The sequence below is a fragment of the Phocoena phocoena genome, chromosome 3 (genome assembly GCF_963924675.1).
Source record: "Phocoena phocoena chromosome 3, mPhoPho1.1, whole genome shotgun sequence".
NCBI classification, from domain to species: Eukaryota; Metazoa; Chordata; class Mammalia; order Artiodactyla; family Phocoenidae; genus Phocoena; species Phocoena phocoena.
This window is the reverse complement of record NC_089221.1, coordinates 172957990-172974484: the sequence shown is the minus strand read 5'-3', so window position 1 is coordinate 172974484 and position 16495 is coordinate 172957990. Positions and strand designations below refer to the sequence as shown.

Below are 16495 nucleotides of genomic sequence, written 5' to 3'. Positions count from 1 at the left end.
ACTAAGATCCCACAAGCCGTGCGGCCGAAAAAACAAAACAAAACAAAAACAACCGAACACAGTTCCAGAGGGACTCTTGTGCACCTATCTCAGAGAAATGAAAACTTCTGTTCACACAAAAATGTGTACTCATGTGATCATAGCAGCTTTATTTGTGATAGCCCCAAACTGGAAATTACCCAGACATCCTTCGACAGGTGCACCCGTGGTCCATCCACGCCCACTCAGCAGGTCTGAGTTGTGAACACACTGTTGATACACACACACCCGGGGTGGATCTCTGGGAATGACGCTGAGTGTAGGAAGGAAGTCCCCGAAGGTTACACGATGTACCATTCCATCTGTAACGTCCCTGAGGTGACAAAAATATGGGAACGGAGAGCAGATGAGTGGTGGACAGGGTAGGAGATGACAGGAAAGGGGCAACATGAGGGACTCTTACGACAGAGCCACTCTGCCCCTGGACTGTGGTGGAGACACAAACCCACGCAGCTGATAGAATTTCAGAGAAAACTCACACGTGAGTACAAGTAAAGTGGGAAATACGAATCCATGGGTGGGATGTAGCAATTCCAATATCCTGATCTCCATGTGGTACTACAGTTTTATAAAATGTCACTGTTGGGAGAAGCCTGGTGAGATGTATGAGAGAGATATCTCTGCATTAGAATCTACAATGACCTTGGGACTTCCCTGGTGGTCCAGTGGCTAACACTCCGCGCTCGCAATGCAGGGGGTCCGGGTTCCATCCCTGGCCAGGGAACTAGATCCCACATGCATACCGCAGCTCAGAGTTTGCATGCCGCAACTAAAGATCCTGCGTGCCGCAACTACGACCCGGCTCAGCCAAATAAATAAATAAATATTTTTAAAAAATGTACAATGATCTCGAAAAAGTTTTTTTTTAAAATGAAGTTAAAGGGACATCCAGGAAGAGGCATCGTTCCAAAACTGCAGACCCTTGGTTTATCCTCAAGTCTGTTCAGCTGGGCAGTTTTCAGAGCGCCTTCTGCGTGCCAGGCTCTAGGTACGAGGCACCCTCTGACCCCTACCCACACAGAGCCCCTGTCTAGCAAAGGGGCCGGTGAGTGGCGAACTACCTAGAGAGATGCAAATAACAGCAGTGAAAACGGTTACAAAGGAGATATGTGTGCCCTTTGTGAGTAACTGTGAGCCTGACCTTGGTGGCAGTGATTCCAGCAAGGCTTCCTGGAGGAGGTGAGACCAGGAAATGTGAACTGAACACAGCTGGTGCAGCTAAACTGGGAGGGGGTGAGATGGGGTTGGGACCCGAAACCACAGCATGGGGATAAGCCCCGGGGGTCCGGGCGGGTCGGGAGAGGTGTTAATTTCAATTTCAGATAAACAGTGAAAAACATTTTAGTATCATTAGGTCCTGTGCAATATTTATTTGGGATACATTTAAAGTTATTTGTTGTTTATTGGAAATCCAAATGTAACTACAAGTCCTGTATTTTGTCCGGCAACTCTACCCCGGAACATTTCTAAGGAGCCACAGGAAGGGCTCGGCGGGCCTCCGTTTCCCCGTCCGACCCGGGAAGTTCGTTTACAGGTGAGACGGCGCCCCCTGGCGGCCTCCGGCGGAAGCCCCGCCCCCCGGCTGCAGTCTACAGGTGCCCGGCAGGGGGCGCGCGAACCCCGCGGATGGTCCTGGCTTCGCTGGGTCCACCCCACAGAGGGACCCCAGGGCCTAGGGGCAGTCGCTCATGCGTATCACAACCTGGACCAGCGGTTCAAAGTGTCCCTGCTGCAAAATGGGTCAAGCAGAGCCGCACTATGAATGTTCTGGGTCTCCTGGGCCCCTTCTATGAAAAAATATTAAAAATTCTATTTTGCAGCTATGTTGGTATAACGACGGATTACTTTAGGCTGGATTCATGACTATCTATTCCTTATAATTATACTCTCTTTTCTCTTCTTACTTTAAAAGAAGTTATAATTACATTTTCATAGACCCCGGTTCACAGGGACAAGGCAACCTGGAGGCCAGTCGGCGTTCTGGGATTTGGGGCTGGGCCCAGCATCCCCTTCAGGTCTTTCTTTTTCTTTCCTTTTTTTTTTTTTGAGATTGAGATGGTGAATAGTTAACTTGCCCTCCACCTCTGTGTAGACAGACTCCAAAAATACCATGGGGTGAGGGAGGACAGAAGGGGACCCATGACTTCATTCATTCAACCAACATTTATGTGTCCGGCCCAACCTCGGGATTGGAGATGCAACCAGCCGTGATCAAGGCTAAGGAGGTTAAACAACTGCAGCTGTTTTGAACAGAAGAGCCTGGGTGAAGATAAAACAAGGTGATGTGAGGTTCCAGTTTGAATGAAAAAGCACAGCTGGGGAAGGGTGGTCCAGGCAGGGGAATGGCCAGGGCAAAGGCCCTGAGGCAGAAATATGTTTCACGGGGAATATATGTGGGAAGGAGGGCAGTTTGTGATCTGGGCGAATTTTTATTTAATTTAATTAATTAATTTATTTATGGCTGCCTTGGGTCTTCGTTGCTGCGCGCAGGCTTTTTTCCTCTAGTTGCGGCGGGCGGGGGTGAGCGGGGTCTACTCTTCGTTGCGGTGCACAGGCTTCTCATTGCGGTAGCTTCTCTTGTTGTGGAGCGCACGGGTTCTAGGTGTGGGGGCTTCAGTAGCTGTGGCTCGCAGGCTCAGTAGTTGTGGCTCACGGGCTCTAGAGCACAGGCTCAGTAGTTGTGGCGCACGGGCTTAGTTGCTCCGCGGCATGTGGGATCTTCCCGGACCAGGGATAGAACCCCTGTCCCCTGCATTGGCAGTCGGATTCTTAACCATTGCGCCACCAGGGAAGTCCCAGAACTTTTAAAAAGATGCTGCACCCCCCAGCCTGAATGGAGGGCAGGAGGAGTGACTGTCTGAGGGGCTAAGTGAGAATCAGGCTCGTATTTACAGGACCCCCACAAGCTGGTCTGGCCAGGAAACCTTAGAGGCTGGGGGTCGCAGCATTCCCATTTCCCAGCTTGAGAAACAGAGACCAGAGCAGGGTTTGTACTAACCTAAAATCACACAGCCAGGACCCAGGGGCAGCCCAGGCCTTCTGCCAGTCCCTTGTAGAGCCAGCAAATCTGGTATCAATTCCCAGCTCCCTGCTGGGCTAAAAATAGGACCCCCTTCACTAGAGGCAGCTGGGAATCCTGCAGCTCCTCACTCTTCCGGGCCAGGCACCTCTGGGAAGTTGCACCCAGCTACTTAGAGACAGTCACTTCCCTCTGGGAAATGGGGGACAGAGTGGCACACTTCCTGCCCTTCGGGAGACCCCTCCCTGCCCCCTTCCCTTTGACCAGAGGGGAATGTCATCCTCAAAACCACTGTAGGAGGAATAAATTTAAATTGGCCCATTTTAGAGAGGGGGAAACTGAGACACAGGGAGGCCCATGCACATGCCTGGGGTGGGGGAGGGGATGCATTCTGAGGTTTGGCTCTTTGGTGGAGAGGGGGCTTTCCTGCACATTGGAACTGATCTGGGGCCTGGCCCTTAAAGGGTGGCTTCCCTCTTCCAGCTCACCTGGGTCTCCAAACTCTCCCCCCTCCTCGGGCAGGGCAGTTGTTGCCCCTCTGGTGGCAGGGGCGGGGCAGGCAGCTGGCGTTGGCAGTTTAATAGCCTCAAGGTAGAGGCCTCCCTGCCACCTGCTGTCATTAGGCTAAGGGCAGCCCCAGGGGCTGGAAGGCTGGGTAAATGAAAGGGGCAGGCAGAACTCTGGCCCTGGGCTGGGGGGTGGCTCCCTTGCACCATCCCCTTGGGCTTGGGAATTCCCCAGAGAGCGGATGGGGGTGGGTGATGTCCAGAGGGGGACTACCCACAGAAGATGGCAATGCTGTGCGTTGTGTGTGTGTGTGTGGGGGGGGGGGCTGCACACAACCCCCCCCTAAAGATCAGGGACTCTGGCCCCTCCCTGTGAGGGCCCTCTGGGTGGCCCCCGCCGGCCCTCCAATGCTCCCACTTGGCTCTTATCTGAGCTGGAGCCTGGGCCCCTGCGATTAGCTCGCAGGCGTGGCCTCAGGGGCTCCCACCTCCCACCTGAGTCCACAACCCCAAGCCCACCTCCCCCAACCGACTCTGGGCCTCAGTTTCCCGCTCTCTGAAATGGGGACATTAAGAGTCTCTGCTACACAAAAATGTGACCCTCATGCCTTGGGCACCTGGCCGCACAACCGAGCGCTCTAAATGTGGAAATTGTTGTTGAACTATTATTACCAAGAAGATAATCTTGTCTCTCCTCCTAGAAGGTTTGGGTAGTCACCAAGAGGTGATGGGAACCTCAGGTGGGGGTGGGAGGGTAGGGGTCAACAGGATTTCGCGAGGAGCCCTCCTAGGTATCTTGGACGCCCTTCCCCACCCCCACGCCTTTGACAATGCGGTGCCCCCGCGCCTGGCAGCCCCGCCCTCTCCCAGACCCCTCCCCACCGTGTAGCGCCCCCACCGCAGGGCCCTCGCTCCCTTCCTCCGACCCCGCCCCGCTCTCTTTTCCCGTCGCCGCAGCTCCCTCCTTCCTTTATCAAGTCTCTAATCCCCATTTTACAGACTTGGAAACCGAGGCACCACTCTAGGGGGGTGAAGTCTTGAGTTCCTTAGTGTAAGGGGCGGGAGTGAAACTCTGAGCCCGGTAGGTCTATCCTAGGCGCTCGGTAAGATGGTGAAGGGGGGGGGGGTCCCGGACCAGGCTAGCGTCCCCAAATCCCATCCAGACAGAGCCCCAACCTCCTCCCCTCCCTCTCCCCCTGGGGCGCTCCCAGCCCCGCCTGCGCCCTCGGCATCATGTACGCTCGGGCCCGCGGCGCGCACTTTGCCCACTGTCCCTAGATAGGGGGCGGGGTATACCGCGTCCCTGTTCCCCTTCCCTTTTATTATTTATTATCATTTAAAGGGGCCGCGACGTGAAAATTTCCGTCCACTCTCTCCCCTTCCCCAGCACCCCTGTGCTAGTCGAGCGTCGTCGGACGAAGCGCGGAGGGCGAGGGGGCGTCCGGGAAGGCGGAGGGGGCCTCACGAGACCCCTCCCCGCGTCCCGAGCCGCGGCGCTGAATCACCGGCGAGGTATTTGCATCTGAGAGCGATTTGTCACCCGGTGATTTGTCTGCGGGGCGGTGAGCGCGCCGGTGGGGGGGGGGGGAGGGAAGGGGCGGGGGAGGCCGCGCGCGGGGAGACTTTTACCAATCGGGTCGGTGGGGGGTGTAGACGCGGACTCGGCTGGAGACTCGGTGAGTCGGCGCGCGGCACAAACCCGGCGGTGGCCGGGAGCCAACAGCGCGCAGCTCGCGGCCCGGGCCGGAGGCCAGGCGCGGCCGGGGCAGGGCCAGACGCCAGGCGTGGGGCATGTGCCCCCCGAGTGGGCCCTGCGCCCCCCGAGCGGGCCCCGCGCGGTGAGGCTGGGGCAGGGGTGGGCCGGACTTTTAAATCGCGCGTTCTGTCCCGGGTGGGCGCCGCGCGCCCTGGAAGCCAATGAGGGGGCTCCCCAAAGTTGGTCAGGGACGTGGGTGGGGGTCCAGGGCCGGAAAGCCGATCCCAGTGGGTCGGAGTTGGTGTGGTTTTCTCTGCGACTCCCTTGGAGATCTCACCCCCTGCCATATTGTACGGGGGCGGGCGCGGGGGTGACCGGGGGTCGCGAGCGTGTGCGCCCCCTCCCAGCGGAAGGAAGTGGTCTCTATGCGCGCGCGGGGGGCTGTGGTCGGGGTTGTTTCATCTACTCCCGTTGGAATCGGTGTTTTATTCGGGAGCCCCGAGGAGAGTGGGAGCGCCGGGTGGGGAGGGCAGTTCCCTGGCGACCCTCCCCAGCCTGGATGGTTTATTTATAAAGCGTCAGCTCTGGGGCAGAAAGGGGCCCCTGGAGGGCACACCACGGGGCCCGCGGCCGGGGTGGGCTCTGCCTGGGCCCTGACTCTCTGGTGGGGATCCCCGGGAAAAGCGCCCCGTGCCCCGTTCAGTGCCCTCCCCCCCGACACAAAAGCGTGCGCAGGAAGCTCGGGGAGCGCGCGTTGGTCAATTCCAACGTTCCGCGGACCCCGGGCGGCCGGTTTGTCAATAATCTTCCGTTTTCAGTCGCCCGGCCCGGAGGGGTTGCCCCCCCACCATGCAAATCGGCCGCTTTCCAAGAAGCCTTTGAAATCGGACTGGGGTTTCTGTCGTCTTATTTCTTCTCCCTTTTCAGTGTTTCTTTTCTCACTTCCTCCGGGCCGCCCCCTCCGGACTCTCCTAGCCCCCTCCCCAGCTTTCTGCCCCGCCCTCCCCCTCCTCTTCCCTTCGTGAAGTGAGGGCCCCCTTTCGCCACCCGTGGGCCCCAGCCTTGCACAACTCTTTAAATAACCGTGTTTTGCAAGCCCTGGGCCGAGCGGGTGACCTCTCTCTCCGGGAGGCATGGGGGGGGAGGGTGTGGCCCCAGATCCCTCCCTGCCCCCCCATCCAGGTCCCAAGGGCCACCCAGCACCCCCCCATCCCCGCCCGGTCCCTGCCAGGGAATGCCTCTCCCCTAGGGTTGTCATAAAGTGGGGGTAGGGCCTGAGGACAAAGGGCTCTTGGGGGGGAGGGGTCTGGAGGGGGTGGGCGTCACCAGCTTAGGGTTAATGGCGGCCATGGGGGGGGTGCCCAGGCTAGAGCCCACGGGGGCTCCGGGGTTCCCACCTGCCCCCTCCACCAGCCCCAACGTGGTGGCCTGCCCTGCTCCCCTCCCCCATCCGTGGACCCGGAAGGGTCATTAAACCTAGCAGGCCTGTGTGTGTGTGTGGGGGGGGGGGGGGGTGGCTTGAGGGGGCGTGGCTTCCTCTGGCCTCTTCCTTCTGCCCCCCAAAGAGGGGGGGCGTTGCCCAGAGCGTTTCCGTGGGGAGGGGGGAGCTCGTCTTGAAGTTGTCAAAGGTGGGGGAGGGGCAGCAGACCAGACTAGACACTGGGTGAGAAGTGTCCCCTCAGCACTTCTTGGGGCTGGTGTGTGTGGGGGGTGACCGCCTGTCCCCGGGGGTTGGGGGCTGGGTGCTGTCCTGCTGCCTCTAAGGACAGGCTGTGCTGGTCATTCTCCAGCACTATGGCCTCTGAGAGGGTCTTTGTGCCCTGGGACCCCCGCCCCTGCTAGATACTGAGGCCCTTGGGGGACAGGTCCCTCCCTACTTTCCCACGGGGACCCCCCACCTGCCCCCCTCCCACTGCCCTTTCACCCATCCTGCTGGAAGACCCAGCACTGGGGAAAGGGCCCCTCCCATGACTGGGGAGGCTGGGAGGGTCTACACTGCAACACTCCCCTGGGGGGGGGTGGCGGTCGTCAGGCTTCTCTTACCAGGTCACAGGAAGGGCCGGAAGGGCGGCCAGCCTGGTGACCCAGTGTCCGCCCGCTACCAGGAGCCTCTGGCCGCTGGGCCGTCCTGTGTGGGGGCCCCCTTTGCCCCAGGAGCTGCTCAGGAGCCTTTGGGGATTCATTTGTTGGTTGGAGTGGCTCCTGGACCCTCCTGTGTTCCTGTGATGTACCATCTGGGGTGTCACTGCCGGGCCTGTTGGGTTCTGCCTAGTCTGTTTTATTGGCGGCCTGGGCGGGTGGGGGTGTGGCCTGGGCTTGGGTGAGTGGGGCTGGGGTGGGACCTGCATCTTCCTGTCCTTGGTGGTGCCCAGCTGTGCCGGGCTCTGGGACATCTGTACCCAGAGCCCACCTGAGGCCCTGGTAAGGTAGGTTGGCAGTGGTCCGAAGGGACCCTGGGCTGGGGGCAGAGCGCATTGCCTTCTGGGACCTTGGCCCCACTTGGGGTCCCAAAGGGCAGGGGAACTCCCTGCAGAAGGCACATGGGGGCCGCGTGGGAGGCTCTGACGTCACCCAGACCTGGGTTCAACTCCCAGCCTTGCCTGGAACCTGCTGTGTGTCCTCCAGCGGGGCAGCTCCGAGTCTCAGTTTTCCCCATCTGTAAAATGGGGACCATCCAGCCTCCTTCCCTAAGTCCAGTGAGTGCCTGCTGTGCTCCCGCCTTTACCATCACACACTCGCTTCATCCCTGCTTGGGCGAAGCGAGGTGGGTGCCATTCGGGCACCATTTTGCGGATGGGGAAACTGAGGCCTAGAGAGACTGAGGTTTAGGAGTGGGGTGAGAACGTGAGTGGGGAAGCTTTAGCCTGTATACGGCAGGTGCTCAATCTGGGTCGGCCATCGTGCCCGTGAGATGCCCGGAGCCCCCTGGGCCGTGAGCAGCACCTAGAACTCAGAACCGGAACCCAGAACTCTGGTGCCCGGTAGCTGGCTGTAGCCAATCAGAAGCCAGAAATGCCCTGTCCCCCTGTTTCTGTTTATGAAGCTATAATCCGAGTCTTTCCCTGGGGTGCTGTCGTCCGCTAAGTGTTTCTCTGTGGCGCAGACGGGTGGGGGCTGACTCGAGGCCCTCGGAGGTCCAGTGCGGGGTGCCCCTGCTTCCCAGCCCTCTGGAGGGTGGACAGAGTGGGGGCAGATGGGACGAACGTGCTCCTCCACCTCCAGGGAGGCCCCCAGGTTTGCACACTGATGGGCGTGGATGGGAACAATTTTACCAGAGGCCTCTGAGGTCTGACCTGAGTGGGGAGGAGCCCAGGTGTGGTCTGACGGTCTCTCCTGTCCCCTCCAGGTTTCTGCTGACACGTGAATGAGCCACCCGCCAGCCGCCGCCCCCCAGTTCCCGGTGTGAGAAGGAGGCGTCGCCCGCCTGCTGCTGGCATGCCCCGCCAGCCCTGAGCCTGAGCCCGGCGGCCCCCGCCCCTGCCCCCCGCCACCCTGCACTGCCCCGGCTCCCCCGCGGCCCCCACACTGCAGTGCGGCCGGGCCCCCTCCCCCCAGGGGCCGCCCCCGCCGCCGCCGCCCCGCCCTGGTGCCCGGGGCGGCCCGGCCCGCAGGGCCATGAAGCTGCAGGCCGTGATGGAGACGCTCCTGCAGCGGCAGCAGCGGGCACGCCAGGAGCTGGAGGCCCGGCAGCCGCCGCCGCCACCCCCCGAGCCTGCGGCTGGCCCCCCGGCCCGTGCCAGGGCCGCCCCGGACGAGGACAGGGACCCTGAGAGCGCCCGGATGCAGCGGGCGCAGATGGCCGCGCTGGCCGCCATGCGAGCTGCCGCCGCCGGCCTCGGCCACACGCCCAGCCCCGGCAGCTCCGAGGATGGGCCCCCCGGCTCAGAGGACGAGGACGTGGCCCCAGAGGGGGCACCAGGCTCTCCCCCCGCACCCGGCCGAGGCAGGGAGGCGGCCGGCCTCCCCGAAGGTGACGGCCACTTCGAGGGCTCCGACGATGACCTGTGAGTTGGGGTGTGTGGACCCCCCACGCCGAGCACTTGCCACGTGCCGGCGGCTCTCAGCCCTGGGGACACAGCCATAGAGGGAGGACAAAACCCCCGTCCTGCTGTCCACCCAGGACGTACCGTTCTTTAGAACTTCCCCGGGGGACGGTGGACATTTCTCCACCTGCACCACCCAGGATCGGGGCCACCCGTCTCAGAAGGCTGACAAATACTTAAAAGTGTGGCCACTGCGGCTGGGATCTCCTTATGTAGCTTTATTTCACCTTAATTTAAATGGAGCTACTCACACGTGGCCCATGGCCCCCATCGCCTGGCGAGGCTGTACTAGATTTAGTGGCGGGGACAGATGATAGAGGCCGTAGCCCGGGTGCAACCATTTGCCCCCGGATGTGCCTCCCCGGGGTCTGACGCAGGCCCTGAGCGGGGCGTTGGCAAAACCCCAGTGGGATCCTTCTGAGAAGACGTTTAACGAGCAAAGCAGCAGGGCGATTGCAGGCTGTGATCGGAGGCGCCAAAAAAATAAAGCAGGCATCTTGGGGAGGGGGGTGGCTGGGGCCGGGGTCAACTTCAGGCAGTGGTGGGTGGAGGTCTTCCTGAGGAGGTGACAGCCTCTGGGAAGGGCAAGGGGGAGCGGGGAACAGCATGCCTGGCAGAGGAAACAGCCTCAGCAAAGGCCCCGAGGCAGGAACTGGGTTGGTATTTTCAAGGCCCAGCAAGGAAGCCTGTGCGACGGAGGGGACGGGAGGGGAGACGGGGTTAGCAGGTGGGCAGGGGCTGGGGTTTATGCCCAAGGGGCACCTCTAGTTGCTCTGAGCTGACTGGGGACAAGGAGAGTAAGGCCCACGGCCTGAGCTGGCCTCCTCACGGGCGCTCTCCACAGCCAGAGCACGTGGGGCTGCTCACCCACGTCCAGACAGGGAAAACGAGGCAGGAGGCGGCACGGGCCTCGCCCTCTCCCCTGACCCGCGCCCCGTGTCTGCCCCAGGAAGCCGAAGTGGGAGGAGGAAGAGGAAGAGCTGGAGGAGGATCTGGGAGACGAGGATGAGGACGAGGACGAGGACTACGAGGACGAGGTGGGGCTCGGGCCCCCCAGCTCCGCCGGCCCGGGCCCCGCAGCCCTGTTCCCCCGCAAGTCCCAGCCGCTGCAGGCGTACCGCGGCGATGGCGGGCCCCGGGCTCTGGGCGGCCAGGAGCGCCCGGGGGCTGGCCCGGCCCTCCCCGGAGGGGCTGCCCACGCAGTGCCACAGCTGCAGCCGCCGGACCACGGGGACTGGACGTACGAGGAGCAGTTCAAGCAGGTGGGCCTCGCGTCCTAACAGGGGCTGTGGGCAGTCGCTGCCAGGGCGTCAGGTGTTCTTGTGGAAGCCACGTGTGGGGTCGTGTACGTGGGTGGGACGGGCTGGCCGGTAAACGCGTGCATGTGGGGACACGAGAGGGAAGTTCAGGGGGCTCCATCTGCACCAGAGGACAAGCAGAGAGATAGAGCGAGGAGGGGTTCTGAGCAGAGGGACCGGCCCTGGGAAAGGCCACGCGCCTGGACGAGGCTCCGTGGGGCTCATGGGTGTGGCTGGCAGGCGGGCAGGGGCGGGGGCTCAGGGGCGCAGGGCCAGAGGCCTCGTCCGTGGCGTCGAGTCTGGTCTGTTGAGCCTGTGGCTGTGGAGAGGGGGGCGAGCAGGGGGTGGCCGTGTCGGTGTGGATGGCCGAGCAGCTCCTGGGGGCTCCAGAGGGGTGGGGAGGAAGCGGGCCGTCCTGGTGCCTTCCCTGCGGGCGGCCAGGGCAGAGGAAGTGGCCGGGCGGGGGATCCTTTGAAGTTGGGCCTCGCTGGGCTGGGCAGATGGAAACCAGATGGCGGCCGGGGCGGCCGGCTGGGCTTGCATTCCAGCCTGAGGCCAGCTGGGCCCTGCCCCGACCTCCGAGAGTGGACGGTGGGGACCTAGCTTCCCAGGCCCAGCGCCTGAGCCTCATCTGAGGCTACGGACGCGCCAGGCACATGGGAGCCGGGAGGAGGCCGTGTATGGCCTTGGGGCACCCTCCCCCCGTGCTGGCTTCCAGGATGGGCAGTGGGACCCTCCTGGAAGGATCGTGAGGCCCAGCCGCCGTGTGGGAAAAGGGCGCTGGGATCCCGTCAACCCTCAGAAAGCTCAGATAAAGTACAGAACTGGAAACTGGACACACAGTGTGAGAGGAACAAGCTGGGGGCTGTGACGGGAGTGACGGGGCAGGTATAAAGGCAGACGGGGACAGTGCCCGCGGGGTGGGCACGGCCAGGGCAGCGGCGCCGAGGCAGGAGGCCAGCCTGAGGAATGGGCAGGAAGGTTAATCCCCTGCCCAGGCATCTCGGGATGGGTGGGGCTGCCTGGCTTCCGGCTGGGTCCTGGCACGCGGGCGGCAGTGCCAAGGGGTGGGATGACAGCCAGCAGACGTCATCTCCTTAGGGCGTGGCTGGCCGCTCCCCACGCGTGGCCCCGGCTGCCCCCTCCCGCCTGAAGGCTTTTCCTCTGCGTGTGGACCCCAGCCGGAGCCAGTGCCTGGGATAAGGGGTCCCCCCCCTCACCCTGCTCCCTGCCTCAGTTTCCCTCCTCTTCTTGAGGAGCTGCTTGTGGCTGGGTTGCTGTCTGTCTAGTTCTGCAGATAAGAAAACAGGGGCGAGGCATTGGGGGTGGGGGACGGGTTTCCCAGAACCGAGCTGTTGACGTCTGCTGGTGTCAAAATAACACAAACGGGAACCTCATGGGCGAGTTATATTTATGGACTCGCCGAGTATTTGCCATCTGCCCTGAGTCCAACCATCAGGAAGCCCCAGGCTGGGGACCAGAGCCAGACACCTCCCACCCCCCGCCTCACAGGGTCACGGCCAGGCCGGAGGAAGGGACAAGGCCGCAGCCCCTGTGGGGTTGGGGGTCGGCAGGTAGCCCCAGCCCCGCCCAGCAGCTTCTGCTGCGTGGCCCAACACTGGCGGGAGACGGGGCTTGGGTGGCCAGGCCAGGCGGAGTCCAGGGATCAGGTGTCCTGGCCGCAAAGCCCCCTCGGCCCATCAGGAACAAAGGGCTTCCAGGGGCCATTGTCCCGCTGGTCTTTGGACACAATGATGATGTCTCGAGGACTCCCAGGGTCAGGGCACGGTTGGGGATACTGAGGCCCAAGGGGCCCAGGGAACCCAGGTCACACAGTCAGTCTCACGCTTACGGAGCCCCTACTGGATACACAGCTCCCCTGCTGGACTCAGAGAAGGTTCGTAAACAAACGGGGAGGAAGGGGTGAGGAAACGTGACCTGGCATCCAGCTGAGGACGTGGGGAGGTCTCTCGGGATGTGACACTTGCTCCAAGTCCGGTCGGAGAAGGAGCTGGGCCCTCACACTGAGGGATGGTGGTGCGGCAGGCAGAGGAAACAGCCCGTGCAAAGGCCCCGGGTTGGATGCAGCTTGGCTTGTGTGTGGAGGCCAGACACCGCCGCCCGGCTGGGCCCTGCGGAGGATGGAATTGGATTCCAAGACGGTGGGGGTTAAGGGAAGTTGTGGGCAGGCGGGGGGCTGCCCTGCAGCGCCAGGATCCTGCGCCTGCCTGTTTGTGCCAGGTCCGGCTGCCAGCACTGCCCTCCCGCCCAGCTGGCCAGGCATCTGTGCGGCCAGTGTCAACAGTGGCCTGGGCTCAGCCAGCCCAGCAGATGTCGGGGGCTGTGTTGACTCTGGCGCCTGCCCCACCCCCTTCCTGGCACGTGGCAGCCGGGCCGGCCGGCCGCCTGCTTGGCACCATCACTGCCTCTTCCTCCCCGGTCTTGGCAGGGCCTAGGCCTGACTTCCGCCCGAAAACCCTCGACAGCCGTGAAATTCTGCCGCCGGCTACAGGGTCTGGGGGGCAGCCAGGCTGGGGAGGGGCCGGGAGCAGCGGGCTCAGGGCCACGGAATCTTTCCTTGAAAGCCTGGAACCTCGCTGCCGTGGGGCCCCAGGGACTCAAGCTGATGGAGGCCAGCACTGGCTGGGATCGTAATGTGTCATGGGGAGCGAATAGGAGCTCAGCCTGCTGCCACCAGGTATGGCACCCTGGTGAAATCCTGGTGGTTTCCTGTTACCAGCAGGGCTGTGCCATCGTGGGATTTTAAGCAAGCAGAGTCTTAACTGGAGATCTTCAGCCACTTAAGGATTTGAACCTTTAGTTTCAATGATTCAAACGCTGGGGGTTTTATTAACAGTTTTATTGACTTAAGATTCACCTAGCACATAATTCAGCTATCGAAAGCGCAATTTGGTGGGTTTTCGTACATTCACGGGGTTGTGCAATTTTAGAACATTTTCGTCACCTCAAAAATAAACCTTTTAAAATGTACCCTTTAGCTCTTACCCCCACCCCCTTTTCTAGCCCCTGACAAACAGGAACCCACTCTCTGACTCTGTGGATCTACCTGTACTGGACGTTTCCCATCCGTGGAATCACACCCTGTGTGTCCTTCTGTGTCTGGCTTCTCTCCCTGAGCATCGTGTTCTGGGGGTCCGTCCACGTAGTGGGAGTGTCAGGGCTTCACCCCTCTTTGTGGCTGAGTGATATTCCATTCTACGCACATATATCCTGGACTTTATTTACCCATTCTTCCAGCCACGGACGCTGGGTCGTTTCTCCCTTTGGCTGCTATGAACGTGCGTGTACAAGTTTGTGCGTGAACGCGTGCTTTCAGTTCTCACGGGCACGTACCTAGGAGTGGAGGTGCTGCGTCATGTGGTAACTCTGTGGAGCTGCTGTTGACGGTGGCCGCTCCATTTTGCATCCCCGCCAGCCACACGAAGGTTCCAGTTTCTCCACGTCCTCTCCGACGCTTGTGGTTAGGACTTTGGTTCCAGCCGTCCTGGTGGGGTGGCGTGCAATCTCACTGTGGTTCCGATTTGCATTAAAGGTCGGGATCGTTATTTTCCCTCCTCTCCAAGGTCGTGTCTGCTCCCCACGACTTGTAAAGGAGCTCAGAGGTATAGAGATGACAGTTCTAAACGGTATCTGTCGCGCAACTGTGCGCAGGCGGCAGGTGGAGCGTCTCGCGTGTGTCTCGTGTACCTTCGTTTCGTGGTGAGGCGGGGGGCGCTGCGTTTGCCCCATCGTACAGTTGTGGAAGCTGAGGCACAGAGCCGTCAGGCAGCTTTGCCCACGGTCACACGGGGGAGGTGTCAGAGCTGGGATTCGGCCCCAGGGTGTACTGGAGGAGTGGACAGATGGTGAGGGGCAGGGGGCACGCCCCCCTGGCTGCAGGTTTCGGGGGAGCCCGGGTGGCCCTCCTCATCTGAAATGGAGGCAGTTGGTCCAGGGCCCAACGGCAGGGTGTCAGGACCCGGTGCCTGGACACACAGGCCCCCAGGCAGGAAAGACCTCTCGGGGCTGCTGAGGCCTTGCTGTGGACCCCGCCTGTCCTCTCTCCCCTCCCTGGGCCTCCTGGGGCCTGTTGAATTCCCGTGGGTGTCCTCCTCCACCCCAGCGTGTGTGGCCCCGGAAATGGGTTCAAGCAACTTGGGGTGAAGCCCTGGCCCTCAGATGCATTCTCAGCAGGAGGCCGGGGTCACATTTGGGGGTTTTTTTTTTTCTTCTGCTCCTTTCACCTCACTTCGATTTTTTTAAATTATGGAAGGTACACGTATATACATTTTTAAAGTCCTTTTTTGATGCCAGAAGTGACACTTGACACCATTCCAGTGGGGGATAAAAAGGGAAGGATTCCAGTGAGGCCTGAGGCCTGCCAGCCCCCTCTGTGACCTAGCTGGCAGCAGCTACGGTTTTCCCAGGCCTTTCTCTGTCCATTTACACAGAAATGTGACGCGTAAGGTATCGAAGTGTGGTCTCTCGGGGGTCTGCCAGGATCTGCCAAACGCTGAGCTGGACGTACTGCTTTTCTCGTTTTTTCTCATCATTTTCACCCTGCATCTGTCTGTTTCATCAGAGTGTTTCAAGTAGCCGAGTTCTTTTTAGCCGTTGCGGGTTCCCTTGTGGAGCTGACACCAACACGCTGGTCTGTTTTCCTGTTTCCCTGTTGTAAACAACACTGCAGTGGACATCTCTGGGCGCGTGAGGGTTGCTTGGGGCTGAATGGGGTGGGGTTAGGGAACAGGAATTGCGGGACTCCGGGAAGAGGTGGCAGATGGTTTCTTCATCCTACCTGGGAGCCCCCAGAGGCTGGGGGCCCGGAGAGGGACACACGTACTTCAGCCCTGAAGAGTCAGGGCTGAGCCAGAGGGAAGGCTGCCCAGAGGAATGGGCTTTGGAGCTGGGGCTTTGCAGGACATGTAAGAGTTGGCCAGAGGGAGAGAGAAGGGTTAGGGCCTGCATCTTGGAACGGCGTGGCTGGAACATAAAGTGGGAGGGGTAGGGGTGGGCAGACATTAGGGCAAAGCAAAGGGGGGCTCAGAGGGGGGCCTTAGCATGGTTTAGTGCTGGGGGAGGGAGAGGGACGCTGGGAGAACCCTTCTGGGCTCCACAGTCCAGGCAGGAGTGGAAGAGGCCAGCGCTACAGCCGGTCCTGTGGGACCAGGGTGGAGGAGGAGAATTTTTTGGTGGAGTGTGTTCTGGGCACACAGGCTGGAGGTCAGGCACTGGCTTCTGAGCCCAATGACATTGAGCCAGTTTGCCTGGGGCAGTGTGGGCTGGGCCCAGGCCCATGGGTCCTGCAGGCCAGCTCTGGCACCGGGCGTCTTCCTGGGGCACCGGGGTCCCTGGGGCCCGTGCTGGGGCTGGGACCGGTGCCAGGAAACCCCCCGGGAGCCCAGCCCTGCCCGCCTGGGACAGCGCCCACCTCATCAAAGCCACTGCGGCTGCTGGCGTGGAGCCAGATGGGCCGTGGCGGGCGTGGGGAGGATGCCGCCTGCAGCCCTGGCACCGTGCCCCCACCCGTGCCAGCCCTGGGAACCACACTGACTCAGCCGGAAGAGCCTTATCTGGCTCCGGCGCCGCCGCCCAGCTGCCCAGTCACTGCCGAGGGGTCACTGCCGCTGTGGCCTGGCCCCCCACGCCCACTGCTGCTCCCCACCCCGGTGGCCACTGCCAAGCGCCCGGCCCCTCCCCACGCTTTCTAATGACACGCATGGTGCCGGAGGACGTGGTGCCCGGCGGGCGTGGGGTGCACGTGGGGTCCAGCCCGCTGACGTGGGCGAGCGCGTGTGCGTGGGGACGTGGTGGCTGCGTGGGGTCCCTGTGGGCTGGGGGTTCCCGTCTCGAGGGACCCCGTGTGTGTCAGGGTCTGTGTTTGCAGAGCCGGG

The 16495-nt window shown here is 61.6% G+C and overlaps 1 protein-coding gene across 1 annotated transcript in view; it reads left to right on the top strand.

Moving 5' to 3' along the window:
• The first annotated feature begins 8875 nt into the window (after positions 1 to 8875).
• Positions 8876 to 16495, top strand: part of ARID3A (AT-rich interaction domain 3A) — a 29400-nt gene continuing 21780 nt past the window's right edge. The window contains exons 1-2 of the mRNA XM_065875207.1: positions 8876 to 9264; positions 10253 to 10565. Of these exons, the coding sequence (XP_065731279.1) occupies positions 8876 to 9264; positions 10253 to 10565 (702 nt within the window). The remainder of the gene's footprint in view (positions 9265 to 10252; positions 10566 to 16495) is intronic.